General features: G+C 42.6%; 1 protein-coding gene across 2 annotated transcripts in view; it reads left to right on the forward strand.

Moving 5' to 3' along the window:
- The window catches only part of COL24A1 (collagen type XXIV alpha 1 chain), a 321301-nt gene extending 307870 nt beyond the window's left edge, over positions 1-13431 (forward strand). Inside the window, exons 57-61 of one of the 2 annotated variants that reach the window (XM_047785408.1) lie at positions 242-307; positions 951-1119; positions 6202-6311; positions 8908-9120; positions 11975-13431. In XM_047785408.1, the coding sequence (XP_047641364.1) occupies positions 242-307; positions 951-1119; positions 6202-6311; positions 8908-9120; positions 11975-12121 (705 nt within the window). In that variant the 3' untranslated portion in view covers positions 12122-13431. The remainder of the gene's footprint in view (positions 1-241; positions 308-950; positions 1120-6201; positions 6312-8907; positions 9121-11974) is intronic. The other variant, XM_047785409.1, reaches the window with a different exon arrangement.
- Positions 13432-16898: the final 3467 nt, after the last annotated feature.

Raw genomic sequence — 16898 nt, forward strand, 5'->3', positions numbered from 1 at the left:
ACAGTTTTTCATCTGAGAGCGCTTGAATTTGGTCCTGTTTTAACTAGAGGCATTTCCAGATTTGGATGAAGGTAGCACAGCCAGGCAATATTTGCAAGATCTGTCTAACCATAAGCATTTAAACCCCTTTCAGAGGCTAAGTCTAGTACTTTAACAGCAGCACTCTGGAATTTAGAGCCTTTCCTTGAGAGCACTCAGTGGTGATCAAATTGCTGATCACAAGTGGTTTTGTTTTACACAGAAACAAATGGCTGTCAGTGCTGCTATTCAAGCCTCGACTGGCTCACATGCTGCCCTGTGGATGGAGGTAATGCTTCTGGCTTTATTTACACTGGCTCTCAGTCTACAAACTAAACAGAAAACGTCTTCAGAGTTTGCCACAATGTGACTTTATCTCAAAGCCTGTATTTAAAAGAGATTGAAAGTAATGAAACCATTTTTAAGAACAAAGTAAGCAATTTTAATAAACAGAAATATATGCATAAGATGTTTTTAAGGAAAATATTTGAAACAAAATGGTAATGTTTTTAAAAAAATTTTTTTTTAAATAAGAATTGGGTACTATAGAAGAAAACAGTTAAATGAAAGTTAGCCAGTTCTTAAAAGGGGCTCTATCATCATTACTCATTTTTCTCATTTAGGGTCAAATTATTCATTGCATAATTTTTTAAACTATGTAGTAGTCACAGTAATTGTTAAGTTTTATGCCAGCTTGAAAACTAGACTGTTGAGTGTGGATTTAACCTCTTATTTAGGAACAGGATTAACAAAGCCTACGCGTATGCCTGCAGTTAAACAGAAACTCTTCTGTAAACATCCTACCCCCAACTCACTGCACGCAGTAGGGATACATTTTCCTTTGCCTTGATCCCTGTTGACCATTTGGGTTACATGCTGGTGATGGATACTCTATGCTTCTTGCTAACATGATTCTCACGATGATGTGACAGGGCTGCCAGAACACCGACGTGACTTTAATTGACCACAGTGCAGAGATATTCAAAACCTTGAAATACCTTAGCGATTTACTGCGCAGCATCAAGAGTCCTCTTGGCACTCGAGATAACCCAGCACGAATCTGCAAAGATCTGCTCAACTGTGAACACAGAGTATCAGATGGTAAGGTCTTGGTTTCCTTAAACGCTGACGTCTAATCTCATTTTATCATTTCAGTGTGTTTGGCATTTGAAGTGTATTCACTCCAAATGTCAATCATGTTTGGTAAAACCCTGACAGAGGCATTTTAATATCATCCGGAACTCAATATGTATTCTTAGAGGAAGACACGCTTCTGATGTCGGGGTATCTTTTCCAAGGGCTCACTTCGCCCAAGTCCTCCACTGCCACTGCGGACTTACCCCCCTTTCCTAGCCCTGCCCTAACACTGCCACTTGCTTAGTTACGCCTGGCGCTTGGAATGGGGCCTCTTCATGCCAAAGGTTAAAACAGGAAGCTTGATTTCTGGATTAAGCCACAGGAGCACCTGTCAGGAAAGGTGGCAACATGAAGAAAGAGGTGGTAGAACCCCCTGCCGCATTCCCTAAAATTAGTTTTTACACAAAATGGAATTTAAGTGCCTCATTTCAGAACTGGTGATTTCTCATTCTTGGAATTTTCTCGTCCTCACACTGATACCCCAAATCCATTAGAGGTTCAAAAATAAATTCAGAGTGGAACCATCACAGGGAAGTTAAAGCAGTGGACCTTCGTAAGCGGATGATAGGTCAGGGAAGCTCTATCTGCTATGGTATGTCGTTTAATTTTAATATTCTATGGGGTCTATCTGTCCAGCTATACAAATCGATATTCATAGTTATCATTTTTTGCTGAAAACTCCAGTCCTAACATAATGACACATATGCTGATTTAAAAAAAAAACTGAGTAATTTAATTCTATAGGATGAATAATCATCTGTATTTTAATTTTATATACACAAGCATACATGTATGTATACATATAAGTAGTTGTCCAAAAACATATTCCATTCCAGAAGTACAGTGAAAATATTCATTTTATGTTACTAAAATGCTTAATTCTATAGAGACTTCCCAGCCTAGATTATCACAAAAATAAATATTTATAGTTATAGCTGCCTATAGTGATTCTAAGTTTGACTCTTTCCCATGCTTGAGCACATAAACACCCAGTTGTGCAGAACTGAAAGGAACAAAGACATTGTAAGCGAGATCACGGACATCTAATTCAAGGTCTGCCTTTCTCATGGGAGCAGCAGCTGTGGCGTGGACTGCAAGGTAGCCCCCACATACTCTGCTCAATAGGCGAGCCTAAGTGCAGCAGGGAGGGGGCGTTATGACAGAAAGTACGGTGGGGGTGAATATCAGAAGGAGATATGGGAACCGGCCCCAGGAAATGGGCAGAGAGCCAGGAGAGAGAGCAGATGCAAAGGCTCTGAGCCTGGGAACGACTTAGTCTAGCATCCTCTCTGAGCAGCGGGAGGCCAAGGTGAATGGAGAAAGTGAATAAGGGGAGGAGTGGGAGGAAGTGAAGTCACAAAGATAAGGCCCTGGACTATGTGGGCTCTGACAGACTACGCAGGAGACTCCAGATTTTACTCTGGATAAGATGGGAACCCTCTGGAAGTCTCTGAGCAAAGGAATAACCTGACATAGCAAATTCTGAAAACGTTCCCCTGGGTGATGTATGGCAAATAGGGTAGAAGCAGCTGCGGAGACCAGCCAGTGAGAGACGGTGATGGGTTGGGCTGGAGTCAGTATCAGGCAAGCGACATGAAGTGGTCGAAGTGTTATATGTGTCTGAAGGTGGAGCCAGCAGTTGTGGTTGATAATTTGGATGTGGGTTGTGAGAGAAATACCATGACAAAGGATGACAAAATTTTTGACTAAGGGACTGGAAGAGCAGGATTGCTGTCAATAGAGATTGAGGAGTTCCTGTTGTGGCTCCGTGGTAATGAACCTCACTGGCATCCCTGAGGATACGGGTTCGATCCCGGGCCTCGCTCAGTGGGTGAAGGATCCTGAGTGGCCATGAGCTGTGGTGTAGGTCGCAGATGCAGCTCAGATCCCGAGTTGCTGTGGCTGTGGCTGTGGCTGGCAGCTGCACCTCCTAGACAACCCCTAGCCTGGGAACTTCTGTATGCTATGGGTGTGCCCCTAAAAAGACAAAAAAAAAATGGAAATTGAGAAGCAAGTTTAGAGACATGATCAGGATATATTTAATTTGAAATGTCTGTTGTCTGCCAGGAATTCAAGTAAGAACGTGAGATAGGTAGTTGGCTATTTAGGAGAAAGGTCCTGGCCGGGGGCAAAATTTATGACTTAATTTGCATATAAATAGTATCTAATGCCCTGAGATTAAGACTACCTAAAGAATAGACAAATTTAAAAAAAAAAATTTTTAAAAAGTTCGAAAAACCATGCTTTAGAGTTTGCCAGTGTTTGGAGATCATTGAGCTAAGAGGGAACTACCCAAGCAAACTAAGAAGCAGCTATTAAGGAGACAGGGAAGAAAAACCAGATGAATGTGGAGGGAAGAAAAAGCTTGCCTGAGGAGGCAATGTCAAGTTAGGTGAAGATGCAGAAAGGCTACTAGACTCGGTAACATGAAGCTCTTTGATGGCCTTCGAAAAAGCAGCTTAGAGGAAGAGTAACAGTTAAAACCGTGTCAGGTATTAAGAGAAAATGGTGGAGCTGGAGTTTCCACTCCCAGTAAAGAAGCAGGTAATTCAGTGTGCCTAACTCGGCTTTTTAAAAACTAATTAACATCCTCAAACACTGAGAAAGTAGCGAGGAACTCTCAAGCCAAGACTTTGAAGAGGAGAGCCGGGAGAGGAACACAAGCCCGAGAGCTCCTTGTGCCCTGGGCAGGGTGCAGACACGGAGCAGCGCTTCACACGCAGGGGCCAAAGCTGCGATCTGAAGCCCACCGGAGGTGCGGACCTAGAATTTCAAAGGGCTCCACTCTCGCAGAGCAAAACTAAACTGGAAGACACGACACTCATACAGGTGCAGCCTAGCTTCCATCACTGAGAATTCTCAGAGACTCTCAGACTTTCCAACCTGGACCCTAATTAGGATGGTTTTAGGCTGCTAGTACTCCCTCATACCTAAAAACCCAAAATCTGTAAAAGATCATCCTAGGGTTCAAGTTATTTCCACCGATTCTTTTTCAGATGTACTGCCCAGCACATAACTAGTGATAGCCAGGCATACAAGTTAACAGAACGCCACGAACGAGAACCAGCAGAAACAGCAGACCACAGAAACAGACTCAAAAGAACAATAAGAGGGAAAGATGTGAAACAGAAGATGCAACAGGCAAGATAAACCTTATGTGGGAACATGGCTTGTTCACAATGAGAGATGACAGAATACATGTGTGCCAGTACAGACAGGTGGGCAGAGGTAGTACTGGGAGCTCTTCTTCCTATGAGGAGAAAGAAAGGCCCCTCCCGCCGAGGCACAGTGCTGGAGAGATTGTGGCAGAACTTGAAAGGGCTCCAAGGGAAGCAGTGCTCTCAGGGAGAGCCCGTTTTGAGCTGGAACAGTCAGGCCTATAAAAGATGCATTATGGTACTTTATCTGTAGCTCAGCACATGCTGAAATAAATGATTTGAGGCCTCTACCCGTTCACCATTGTACAACATAATGCCTGAATTCAAAGCACGCCACCCCATACAACACTGAGAGCTTGCCTGCTGGGATCCTTTATAAATATTAGCTTACACAGCTGTTAGGAAACTGCTTCTTGGCGGAGAGGAGATGACGAGCAAAGATGTGTTTACCCTATTAAATAAGACTGCGAGCCACCAGATCCCAGCGTAAAAGAGAAAAATCCAGCCATAATTTGTACAACCTACGAAATGTTCAACGTTCTGAGGAAGCGGTATTAGGATCTCTTTCACCCCTTTCTTCCGTATCCCAGCAGATCAGTGGTTCTCCAAACGCAGTCCCTGGACCAGAATTAGATGCAGCTTCCTGTCCCAGACTTCATCATTCAGCAGCTCTAGAGGTGGGGTCCTGCTCTCTCTTAACAGGCGGTTCTGATGCCACTGATGTTTGGAAACCACTGCAAGAGAGGACAGACCCTACTCTTAGATGCACCAATTCAACAAGGTGTCATTTTGAAGGACTGGTAGACAGTGGAGGGGGGACAGCCGAAGATGCTGTGGAAGCCAGGGGACGCCCAGGGCGAGCTGGAGGGATCTCTACTGTGGGGGGAGAATGGAGCAAACAAGAAGTCCTGCCTGTTGTAGAAAATGACATTTAACAAATACTGTTTGCCTGTCTTGCCTTTTTAATGCAAGAAGGCCGGGTCATCTCGTTCAGAAATTCCTGAGTTTTGCATCTGGAATAAGGTACCGTTTTCAGTATTCTGAGCCTGTTGTTCCGGAATTAAGATGCTAGCTGAGGACCACTCAGTGTGAATACACCCTCAAGTCCAACTTGACACCCCATTTGACTCTCCTTGGCACTCAGTTGTTGAGAAGGCTGGCAGACTTACCATGGCTGTAGAGATGTCAGGTTTTCCCACTTACAGATCTGAAAAGAAAAAGCACAAACTGACAACCATTTAACTGCACATTTTTCTTCTGGAAACAAAAACGTCATTTTTAATTATCAATACTGCACATAAAAATGTATTTTTCCTCAGAGAGACTAGAGAAGTTGTTTCTCTTTTTTGTTTGTTTGTTTAGGTTTTTATGGGCCATGTCTGCAGCATGTGGAAATTCCCAGGCCAGGAATCGAACCCAAGCCTCAGCAGTGACAATGCTGACTCCTCAACTACTGGGCCGCCATGGAACCCTCAAGTTGTTTCTCTTTTTAAAATATGTAATACTCATCTTTAATCTTTGTAATGACATAGACCAGAAACACCTATCCTACATTAATTTCAGCTTTTTATTAATTATTAACTTTAGACAATTCACTTGAAGTTGCTGAGCTCAGCTTATCTACAGAATGAGGCAATAGTCAGATGTTCTATTTTATTAAAATTATGAAATGCCTTTAAATTGATAGGTATGTGAAAAATACAGTATTTTCAGTACTGATTTTACATAATGCTTACCACTTTCTTTGACTAAATGTAAATATTTTATAATCATCTCTTTTTAACAGGAAAGAGTGAAAAAAATATATTGAAAGTGTCATAATTTGTAAGGACTGTTCAAATATATTTTAGCATGGCATTTAAATATCTTTATATTTTACAATAAATAGGAAAATACTGGATTGATCCAAATCTTGGATGCCCTTCAGATGCCATTGAGGTTTTCTGCAATTTCAGTGCTGGTGGTCAGACGTGTTTATCTCCGGTTTCGGTGACAAAGGTATGTACTGAATTTAGAGTATATGCTGGTACTTGCCCATAAAATAAAAAGTAATTTAAAAAATTCTGTCACTTTAAATAATTATGAATTTTATGAATGGAGGCAAGATATTCAGTACCATTTATGAGGGACATTTTTTTGTGTTTTAAAAATACTAAATCAAATCTTGACATCTGGATTGTGTATTTTTATAACTGGCTTAGCCTGGCTTACTCTACTGACTATGCTTTTTAAATTCCTTTTAAAAATGTAAAACATATGTTTTTATATACATGCATTTGTTGGAAAATCCTCAAATAGCTGCAATGTTTGTATTCCATAATGTTACCTAAAGTTTTACTGAAAATGACACCACCACCAAAAGAGGAATTCGCCTCTCAGTAGCTTTGCTATTTTTGGTAATTGGGCACAAAAATAACCTCCTCTTGCCTCTACTGAATAGTACTTAACACTTCTTACACATATACTTCTATAAACCAAATGTTCAGAAGGAAGGAAAGTTAGTTTGACGTAACACTGGGTATTAATTACACCAAGTGCTTCTAACCCTTAATTAAAGCTGACTTCCACCTATAACATACATTCAAGAAACGAAAAGAGCCTCTCCTTCTTTGGCTGGTTAAACCACCCTGACATTACCATTTATTTCTCACTGACAAAGAAGGAATCCGCATACCTACTGTGTGTTCTGCCCATCAGAAAAGGCAGCAGCTCAAATGTGCGGGCTGCGAGTCGTCTCCAGCTGCTCCTCACCAGACGGCCCTCCCCCGAGCAGGTGTTTGGGCGGCGCACGGCGCAGGCTCACCCCGGTCAGGCCTGAGCAGAGGCCGCCGGGCTCCTCCCTCCCGGGGATCCACCCCCGCTCAAGAGCAGCGCGCTGGGCCTACTTCCAACGTAGCTACGTGACCGTCCTCGCTCCTCTGGCTGTATCCTAGGAATTCCTTTTTATTTTTTATGCTTTTCATTTTCGGCCACCTTGCAGTATATGGAGTGCCCCCGCCAGGGATCAGATCTGAGCCACCGCTGCGCCCCACAGCACAGGCAGAGCCTAGGACTTCCTTGGATGATCTTCGAAGACGACAGGGCGGCGAAGAGGCGGCATCCAGCTCCTTCCCAGCAGGAGTCAGTCCTCCGCCTCTCCGTCCGTCTGTAAACCCGACCTGAAGGACACTCACGGGGGCGGGGGGCTGTGAGCCGCCAGAGCGCCTACGCTGAGCCAGGCACTGTGTCGCTAAACGCCGCCTGGCACCTTCAGTCCTCGTAACAGCCCTGTCATGTCCCTAACGCATCCACCTTAGCCAAAAAGGCGACTCGGGCCCAGGCGCGCTGCGTGGTTTGCAGGTCTGTGGTTCCCGCCCGCAGAATGAGGGCACCGACCGTCCACGAGTGAGCCTCGGGCGACACTGCCATGTCTGGACCCTGCGTCCTTCCTCTGCTCTTCTTCCCTTTCCCTCGGGCTTGACTTTTGGGGTCGTTTCATCTTTTTCCCTCCTCTGGTGCTCATAAACTGCTGCTCTTCTAGTTGTGTGCGTGGAGATTAATATGAATTCCTCAATAGGACCAGCTCTATTCACTTATGTCGTGCCCGCCCCTGCCTGAAGAATGCTAGAATGATGGCAGCTAAAGCTATAGAAAACTCTACCTCCTTGTCCAAGCCTAGCAAATGCAGCCAATGCCTGCTTGCTCCACTCCTGCCCTCGATGCTTCGCTCGAGCAGTTAACACCTGTTCAAGCATCCCTCCCTCCATGGACATTTGCTGATGACTCGCCGTGCATGAGGGGCTGGCAGCGCAAAGAGTAAGAGTCTGTCCTTGGAGTTCCCGTCATGGCGCAGTGGTTAACGAATCCGACTAGGAACCATGAGGTTGCGGGTTCGGTCCCTGCCCTTGCTCAGTGGGTTAACAATCCGGCGTGGCCGTGAGCTGCAGTGTAGGTCACAGACGCGGCTCGGATCCTGCATTGCTGTGGCTCTGGCGTAGGCCAGTGGCTATAGCTCCGATTCGACCCCTAGCCTGGGAACCTCCATATGCCCCAAGAGCGGCCCAAAGAAATAGCAAAAAGACAAAAAAAAAAAAAAAAAGAGTCTGTCCTTGGCTTTAAAGGCTCACACAGTTAAAATTATCCAACCAAGGTATTATTAAAACTTGTAACCTATCTCTAGAAATTTGAAAAAAAAATTCAAGTAATCAACAAATTACTAATGCATCTTAACATTATGCAAAGTCCCCTTCTGCGCTCATTTCCAGCCGCCCAGTAGTGCGCTGAGGCCAGCTCGCGCTGCTCAGGGCGCCTACTGTTAACGCCTCTCGCAAACTGCATGTTCAGCAACACCACTTGATAGCCTAAAATCAGCCAGCAGCGGGAAGATTAACAACCATGGAATAAAGAAAAGGCTGTCAATGCCAGGGATTCTGCCTGCCCACCCCTGCAGGAGCCAGTGGTTAAGCAGTTACCAGCACACAACTGACTGGCATTTCAATGTCAAAAAAGCAACTTTCTTGAGGCTGCCCTTAGAGGACTTTGCTCAAGTTTCACCAAACTATCAGCTTTTCAACTGCCGTATCTAATAACTTGCATATTGTTTCTATGACATTAGTTGGAGTTTGGAGTTGGAAAAGTCCAGATGAACTTCCTTCATTTACTGAGCTCAGAAGCCACCCACGTCATCACCATTCATTGTCTAAACACTCCTGCGTGGCCAAGTGCTCAGACGAGCTCAGCACTGACTCTTGGTTTCAAGGGATGGAATGGCCAGATTTTTGAAGAAAACTCTCTACTTGAACCCAAAGTGCTTTCAGATGACTGCAAGGTAAGGGGATGGCACTTTCAGAATTATTCAGTATAACTAAGCCAGGGATCAAACCTGTGTCCTCAAGGATACTGGTCCGATTCGTTTCCGCTGAGCCGCAACAGGAACTCCATAAATAATTTTTAAATATATTTTCACCACTGTGATTCTGCATCTCATTACTTCATGGAAGACAGGTTATAGAGGCAAGTCAGCTTTGTTTCATTTTGTCAGCTCTGTACCAGCTATACCTGATACCAAATGGACATGATGGCAGACTGGCCCTACAAACCAATATTTGAATTATAGCCATTTGTTTCTATTAAAATGAATGAGAATTATAAAGAGTCTCTCTCTCTCTCTTTTTTTTTTTTTTGGTTTTTAGGGCCGCACTTACAGCATGTGGCGGTTCCCAGGCTAGGAGTCTAACTGGAGCTGGAGCTGCCGGCCTACACCACAGCAATGCCAGATCCCAGCCGCGTCTACGACCTACACCACAGCTCAAGGCGATGTGGGATCCTTAACCCACTCAGCGAGGCCAGGGTCGGGAACCTGCAACCTCATGGTTCCTAGTCGGATTTGCTTCTGCTGCGCCACGACGGGAACTCCAAGAGTCTGTAATTTTAAAATACTGTGTTGTAGAGTACGTGCTGGCGAACTATAACCCGCAGACCAAATCCAGCCCCACTCGTAAATAAAATCACTGGAACATGCCCGTTTGTTTACTTATCATCTAGAGCTGTTGTCACACTGCAACGGCAGAGGCGAGTAAACGCAACACAGATGAGACCTAACACATTTATTATCCAACAGAAGAGGCTGCCGAGAGCTGTTGTCCACTGTACGTACACACCGATTTCTTCGAGTGGCTTGGTCTCCTGGGCCTGCGTCCCACGAAGCCAAGGACGAACATCTCTCACCGTCTCTAGGGTGCTCTACTTCCCCAGAGCGTTTCAGTTTCAGATAAACGGTGCTTGCCCATGTTAAACCATCAGCAGTCAGAAGCTAACGGCTTGCTCTCTGTACGTGAAGAGGTCAGTGTGACCAACAAATTAGTTTAACCCTCGCAATTCTGCCCAGAAACTCGCAGCGACTCACTCCTCTTTCTGAGACATCATCTAAACTCAGCTCTTCATTCAGCAGTGAGAAGAGTCAGGCCCTAAGGCACCTTCGTAGCCTGAGCCTTCACGGACAATGTACCATGAACGGTGGTCAAATAACGGTAATATCAACAATCCCTGCTACTGACTACTGGAGACGTAGCACATGACAGCGACCATGTATTGCAGGCATCATCCTAACAGCTTTGCCAAAAAGTTGCCGTTAGTATCACTGTGCAGGCAAGAAAGGGAAGGCTGGGAGGTTCAGTCACTTGTTTAAGGTCAGGCAGCTCATCAGCAGAAGAGCAAGAAACCAACCCCAGGGGCGCACAGGTCCGAGGCCCAGGCCCTGCGGGGCTGCAGGGACTTAGAACTGAATTCTCATTTAACCCTCACCATGCCGCGAGGTAGGTTTTTATTACTCCCGTTTTATATTTGAGAGTGGTGGCACCTGGGTTTTTAATCAAAATTTGCTTCGGGGCAAAATCTGTGCCCTTACACCTCATGCTTGGCTTTACTTTCACAGCTACTTTTTACTTTTCCAATTGTTTTGTTTTGTTTTTTCTACTCACGTCATTCCCTTTCTCTGAAATGCCTTCTCTACCTCTCTAACCAAGTGGAAACTGCAGGCACACTTTAAGCCCCAACTTAAATCCTGAACGCTGAACTCACGGCGCCCTCCTGGTTCTGCAGCTGGAAGCGAGGAGCCTGCACCCACCTCTCCGCTACTCATGCTGTGCTTCTCGTGCGCAGTCTGGGGCACGGCTGGTTACGTTTCCCCTCTCCCAGACCAGGTGTATAAGCGGCTAGAATTCGGAATTCAGAACTAACTTATTCATCTTTATATTTCCCAAGCACTGTAAGAAAATGGAGAATTACATCATACTCAATTGTGGCAAATATACTTAGTGTTCAACAGATACTGTTTGGAAGACAGTGAGTTAACCCAGTAGGGTCGTAGACAGAGAACTCCATTCAATGCACCAAAAATGACTTCAGTAATTTATCTTCCGTGAGATTCGACAGCTGTAACTTAAAATGGAATTTATAACTCATATAATCTCTAAGGTCCCTTCAAATTTTCAAATGTATATCACAACTCTGTGAATGAGTAAAAGGATAAATTCCTGTAAAAAAGTTTCACAAAACTAGTCAACTGTGTTTCTCCATTTTGTCTTATTGAATCTTAATCACAGGATAGTTTTTGTTCCATAACAATTTACCAGAAACAAAAGAGCATACAATAATAAAGAGAAACAGAAAGGCCTAGAAGGAAAGGAAGAGAAGAATGAAAGAAACTACATAAACAGTAACCACAGCATGGGAAAAAAGAACCCTAAAAGATGATTCACTATAACTTACTGCTACTGAAGGGATTCTGCTTGTTTCCCGACTAAAGCATACAGAGGTTGAAGTAATTCCTTTTCATACAAGAAAAATGCCCATCCTGGCACGAGTCTCAAAGAAGGGAACACAAAACAGATGGGTATTACCCATCTCAGGACTAGGTCAGCTTTTTAATTCGTATCTGGTCCAATGAGCCACAGACAACAGGAGCAGAAAGCCTCAAGCGAAAAATCAGAACACACGATGCCATTCAGAGGAAGGAGTAAGTGTTCAGTAGTCGTTACCATTTACTGAGCATTTACTCTGTGCCAGCATCGTTCTATGCACTTTCTATTCATTATTTTTATTTCTTAAATCTGCATTGTCCTTGAGGATATTGCTGCTAATGAAACAGTTCCAGACTAAAGCATTTCCTTCTTATTTTACAGATTCAAGACGGCAGCTGGCGTAAGGCAAAATTCCTTTTTCACACCCAGGACCCTAACCAACTTCCAGTAACTGAAATACAAAATCTTCCTCATCTCAAAGCCAAACAGAAGTACCACATTGAAAGCAGTTCTGTATGCTTTCTCTGAAGTCTCCGAATTAGTTCAGAATTCATTCTGTTGGCCAGGTAATTGCTGCAGAGAGAAAAATAGAGACAGACAGAAACCATTGGATATTATGAAAGGCACAGGATAAAGCATTGGCTAAATCTTAAAGAATCTCAGGAAGAAAAGAATTCCTCCTAAGGAGAAAAGGCATTTTTTTAAAGGACTATAACTGATAAAGTATTTAATTCTTTTAAAAGTTATATTGATCTGAGCTTTCTTAGAGACTTCCCTAGAGCTGAAAACTTATAAACATGGAATTCTTCAGGGTATTCTGAATTTTCTGACTGTCTGAGAGCAAAGTACCCATTAGACAGCTGGAGATGCAAAGCACAGTGGAGCAATACTGGCTAATGCTCCCGAATGTGCAATGCTTCTGTCTAAAAACTGCAAAGCACAGTCTAAATCGTGTATGACCTTCCCAAGACGAAGCTGTATTCCGGTCCCCAGGGGCACATCCATCTCGGCCGGTGGTACACTACCTCTTACGTACTGCTTTTTGCGTTGCTTGGTGCTCTTTCTAAAGCAAGGTGCTTATGGCTTACATAGACTCTTTTCTTCCTTTTTCGTCTTTGTCAGTCTTTAAGACTGTATGTACTGGTTACATCAAGACATATTTTGGCTGTTAGTACTCTTTTTCTGGTCAAATACTTAATAACAAGTAAAACATTATTTATGTGAAATCCTTGTTCTACTTTAAAATTCTCTCTGTGGATATAGGACCAAAGTCAGCACAGTGTAAGCTGTGCTTAAGCACAAGAGAATTGGGAGGGGTTTTTGTTTTTTAAATTGCTGTAAAAAATATTATATAGGCCAGCTACATCCAGTAGTAGGTTTGGGTTAGTTTAGGGGTTGTGATATACTATTTTTAAAAACCCAAGATCATCTGGAATGATACTCTGTATATATATATTTTGGTAAAGTTCTAATTCAGCAAATCTTTTGAAATTGCTGCTGTTTTAAATTATAAAAACATTACATTTCTGCTTCATATAAATTACATGTTTTGTAATTATACATTTGCTTTTACTGTTCTTAATTTTAATGTGCTGGGACCTAAAATAATTTACCAGTCTTTAAAGCCACCCTCAGGGGAACAAAAACAACCTTTTGCCATTTAAAATAGGCCCAGTAACTTCTGACTTCACAGCTGTCAGAGAAATGTTACTTAAGTGCTAACAGAAAAATATTATACCTTATGGTACATAGAACAGCTTGTACGTCTATTATAAACATACCAGTAGCCACAGCAAACCACACTTACCTATCTATAATAAAAAATTATTTAAAATCTTTTTTGGTGGTATTTATTTATTTTTTGACCACATCTTTTTATTATGTGTGACAGCCTGTCTGGCATAGATCTTCTGTACTAGGGATATTTATGTTATTAGAAAGCATCTATTATGTACCTATAAAAGGACTGTAAGGCCTATTTCCTACTTACATAAAATGAGGTCACGACATATAAATAAACTCTCTCATATACAGTCAACTGGCTTCCAAAAAGGGAGCCAAGACCAGTCAATGGAAAAATGGATAGTTTTTTCAAAAAATTGTGCTGGAAAAACTGCATATCCACATGCAAAATAAGGCAGTTAGACTCTTATTTTACATGATATACAAAATTAACTCAAAATAATGAAAACTATTACCATAACCCACATTTGTAGTAATATCAAAATTCTTAAAAATAACAAAAAATGGCTCAAAGTCCTAAATGTACAAGCTAAAACGATAAAACCCTTAAAAGAAAACTTAGGGGAAAGGCTTCATGACATTGGATTTGGCAATGATTTTTTTGGAGATGACCCCAAAAGCACAGTTAACACAAGAAAACACTAAATTGCACTACAGCAAAATTTAAAATTTCTGTGAATCAAAGGACCCTACGATCCAGCAATCCCACTCCTGCAAATCTATCCAGAGAAAACCATAATTCAAAGATACATGGGGATTAAGACGAAGGTATAGAAAGACTGGAGCTCAAATTCTCTCCTAAAACAGCAAAATTCACAACTAAAGGCTGAGCATTCTTCACCCAAATGGACCAGAAACCTTAAAAAAGATATCCTACTCCAAAAGACAAAGAAGGCCACATCAAGAGGTAACAGGGGTGATTTTGTGATATAAACAACCCCATACCTCCCAGGTGGGAAGCCCTACAGACTGGAAACTAACTGGTTCACAGAGACTCACCTACAGGAGTGAGAGTTATAAGCCCCACATCAAACTCTCACATGTGGGGATCAGGCACTGGGAGAAAGAGCCCCTGGAGCAGCTGGCATTGAAGGCCAGTGGGGCTTATGCGCAGGAGCTCCACGGGACTGGGGGAAACGGAGACCCCATTCTTAAAAGGCACACACAGACTTTCACGTGCACTGGGTCCCAGGGCACAGCGAGGTCTCCATAGGAATCTGGGTCAAACATGACTGCAGTTCCTGGAGGACATCCTGAGAAAACAGGGGTGAATGTGGCTTGTCGTGAGAGAAGGACATTGAAGGCGAAGCTCTGGGGAATATTCAGCAGTTGCCTTTCTCTGGAGGGGGCCATTTTGGGAAAATCTGGCCCCACCCGTCAGCCAGCTGCTGAGAAGCCCCAGGCCAAACAACAACCCAGGTGGGATCACAGCCCCACCCCTCAGTAAACAGGCTACCTAAAGACCACTCAGGCACACAGCTGCCTCTAATCCCATCCAGAGACTAAGCCCCACCCACCAGAGGGATTAGAATCAGCCCCACCTACCAGGGGGCAGGCATCAGCCCCTCCCATCAGGAAGCCTACAGCAAACCCCACTACCGGCTTCAGCCACAAGGAGGGCAGACACCAGAAGTAAGAGAGGCTACAACTCTATTATCTGCAAAAAGGTCACCATGCCAAAAACGTATAAAAATGAAAAGACAGAGGACTATAACTCAGATGAGGGAAAAAAGAAAAACCCCAGAAAATCAGCTAAGCAATGAGGAGATTCTCAGCCTCCAAGAAAAAGACTTTAGACTGTTGATGCTGAAGATGATGCAAGACACTGGAAATAAACTGGAGGCAAAGATGGATACTTACAGGAAACACTGAGAAAAGAGATACAAGATATAAAACTTAAGAAGAGAGGCAAAATACAGTAACTGAAATAAAAAATTCACTACAAGCAGCTAACTGCAGAATACAGGAGGTAGAAGAACCAACATGGAAGGTGGAAGACAGATTAGTACAAATTATGAATGCAGAACAGCAGAGGAAAAAGATTGAAAACAAATGAAGAGAGTCTCAGAGAACTCTGGGACAATGTTAAATGCACCAACATCCATATTATAGGGGTGCCAGAAGGAGAAGAGAGAGAGAAGGGGACAGAAAAAATATTCCAAGAGATAACAGCCAAAAACTTCCCTAACATGGGAAAGGAACCACTCACTCAAATCCAGCAAGCACAACGACTACCATATAAAATAAATCCAAGGAGGAATACACCAAGACACATATTAATCAAACTGACCAAAATTAAAGACAGAGGAAATCTTGAAAGCAGCTAGGGAAAAGAAACAAATAACATACAAGGGAACCCCGATAAGGCTATCGGCAGATTTTTCAGCAGAAACTCTGCAGTCCAAAAAGGAGTGGCATCATATCCTTAATGTGATGAAAGGAAAAAAACCTCCAACCAAGATTACTTTACCCAGCAAGACTATCATTTAGACTGGAAGGAGAAATCAAAACCTTCACAGATAAGCAAAAGCTAAGAGAATTCAGCAACACTAAACCAGCCTTACAACAAATACTAAAGGAACTTCTCTAGGCAGAAAAGAAAAGACAGCAACAGAAAACAAAAATTCCACACATGACAAGGCTCACCAGTAAAAGTATATATACAGTAAAGATATGAAATCATCCACGCACAATTATAGCACCAAAATCAGAAATCATGAGAAGAGGTGGGTACAAATGCAGGACACTGGAGATGAACCTGCAATTAAGAGAACAACAACTTAATACTATCTCATATACATATAGACTCTCATATCAAAACTTCAGAATAACTGCAAACCAAAAATCTACAATTGATACACAAACAAAGAAAAATGAACTCAAATACAATACTAGTCATCAAACAAGAAGGGGAGAGAACAAGAGAAGAAGGAAAGAAAAAAGAGCAACGAAAACTCATCCAAAGCAATTAATAAAATGGCAATAAGAACATTCATATCAATAATTACCTTAAATGTTAATGGACTAAACGCCCCAACCAAAAGACAAAGAATGGCTGAATGGATACAAAATCAAGACCCATATATATGCTGTCTTCAAGAGACCCACTTCACTTCTAGGGACACATACAAATTGAAAGTGAGAGGATGAAAGAAAATATTTCATGCAAATGGGGACCAAAAGAAAGCTGGAGTAGCAATATTCATATCAGACAAAATAGACTTTAAAATGAATATTTTAAGGGACAAAGAAGGTCATTACAAAATGATCAAAGGATCAATCCAAGAAGAAGATATAACAATTTAAAATATCTATGCACCCAACACAGATTCACCACAATATATAAGGCAACTGTTAACAACCTTAAAAGGACAATAAACAATAACACAATAATAGTGGGGGACTTTAACATCCCACTTACAGCAATGGACAGATCAACCAGACAGAAAATCAATAAGGAAACATAGGCCCTGAATGATGCATTAAACCAGATGGACTTAATAGATATTTATAGGACATTCCATGCAAAAGCAACAGAATACACATTCTTCTCAAGTGCACA

Source organism: Phacochoerus africanus, chromosome 6, assembly GCF_016906955.1.
Source record: "Phacochoerus africanus isolate WHEZ1 chromosome 6, ROS_Pafr_v1, whole genome shotgun sequence".
Lineage (NCBI taxonomy): Eukaryota > Metazoa > Chordata > Mammalia > Artiodactyla > Suidae > Phacochoerus > Phacochoerus africanus.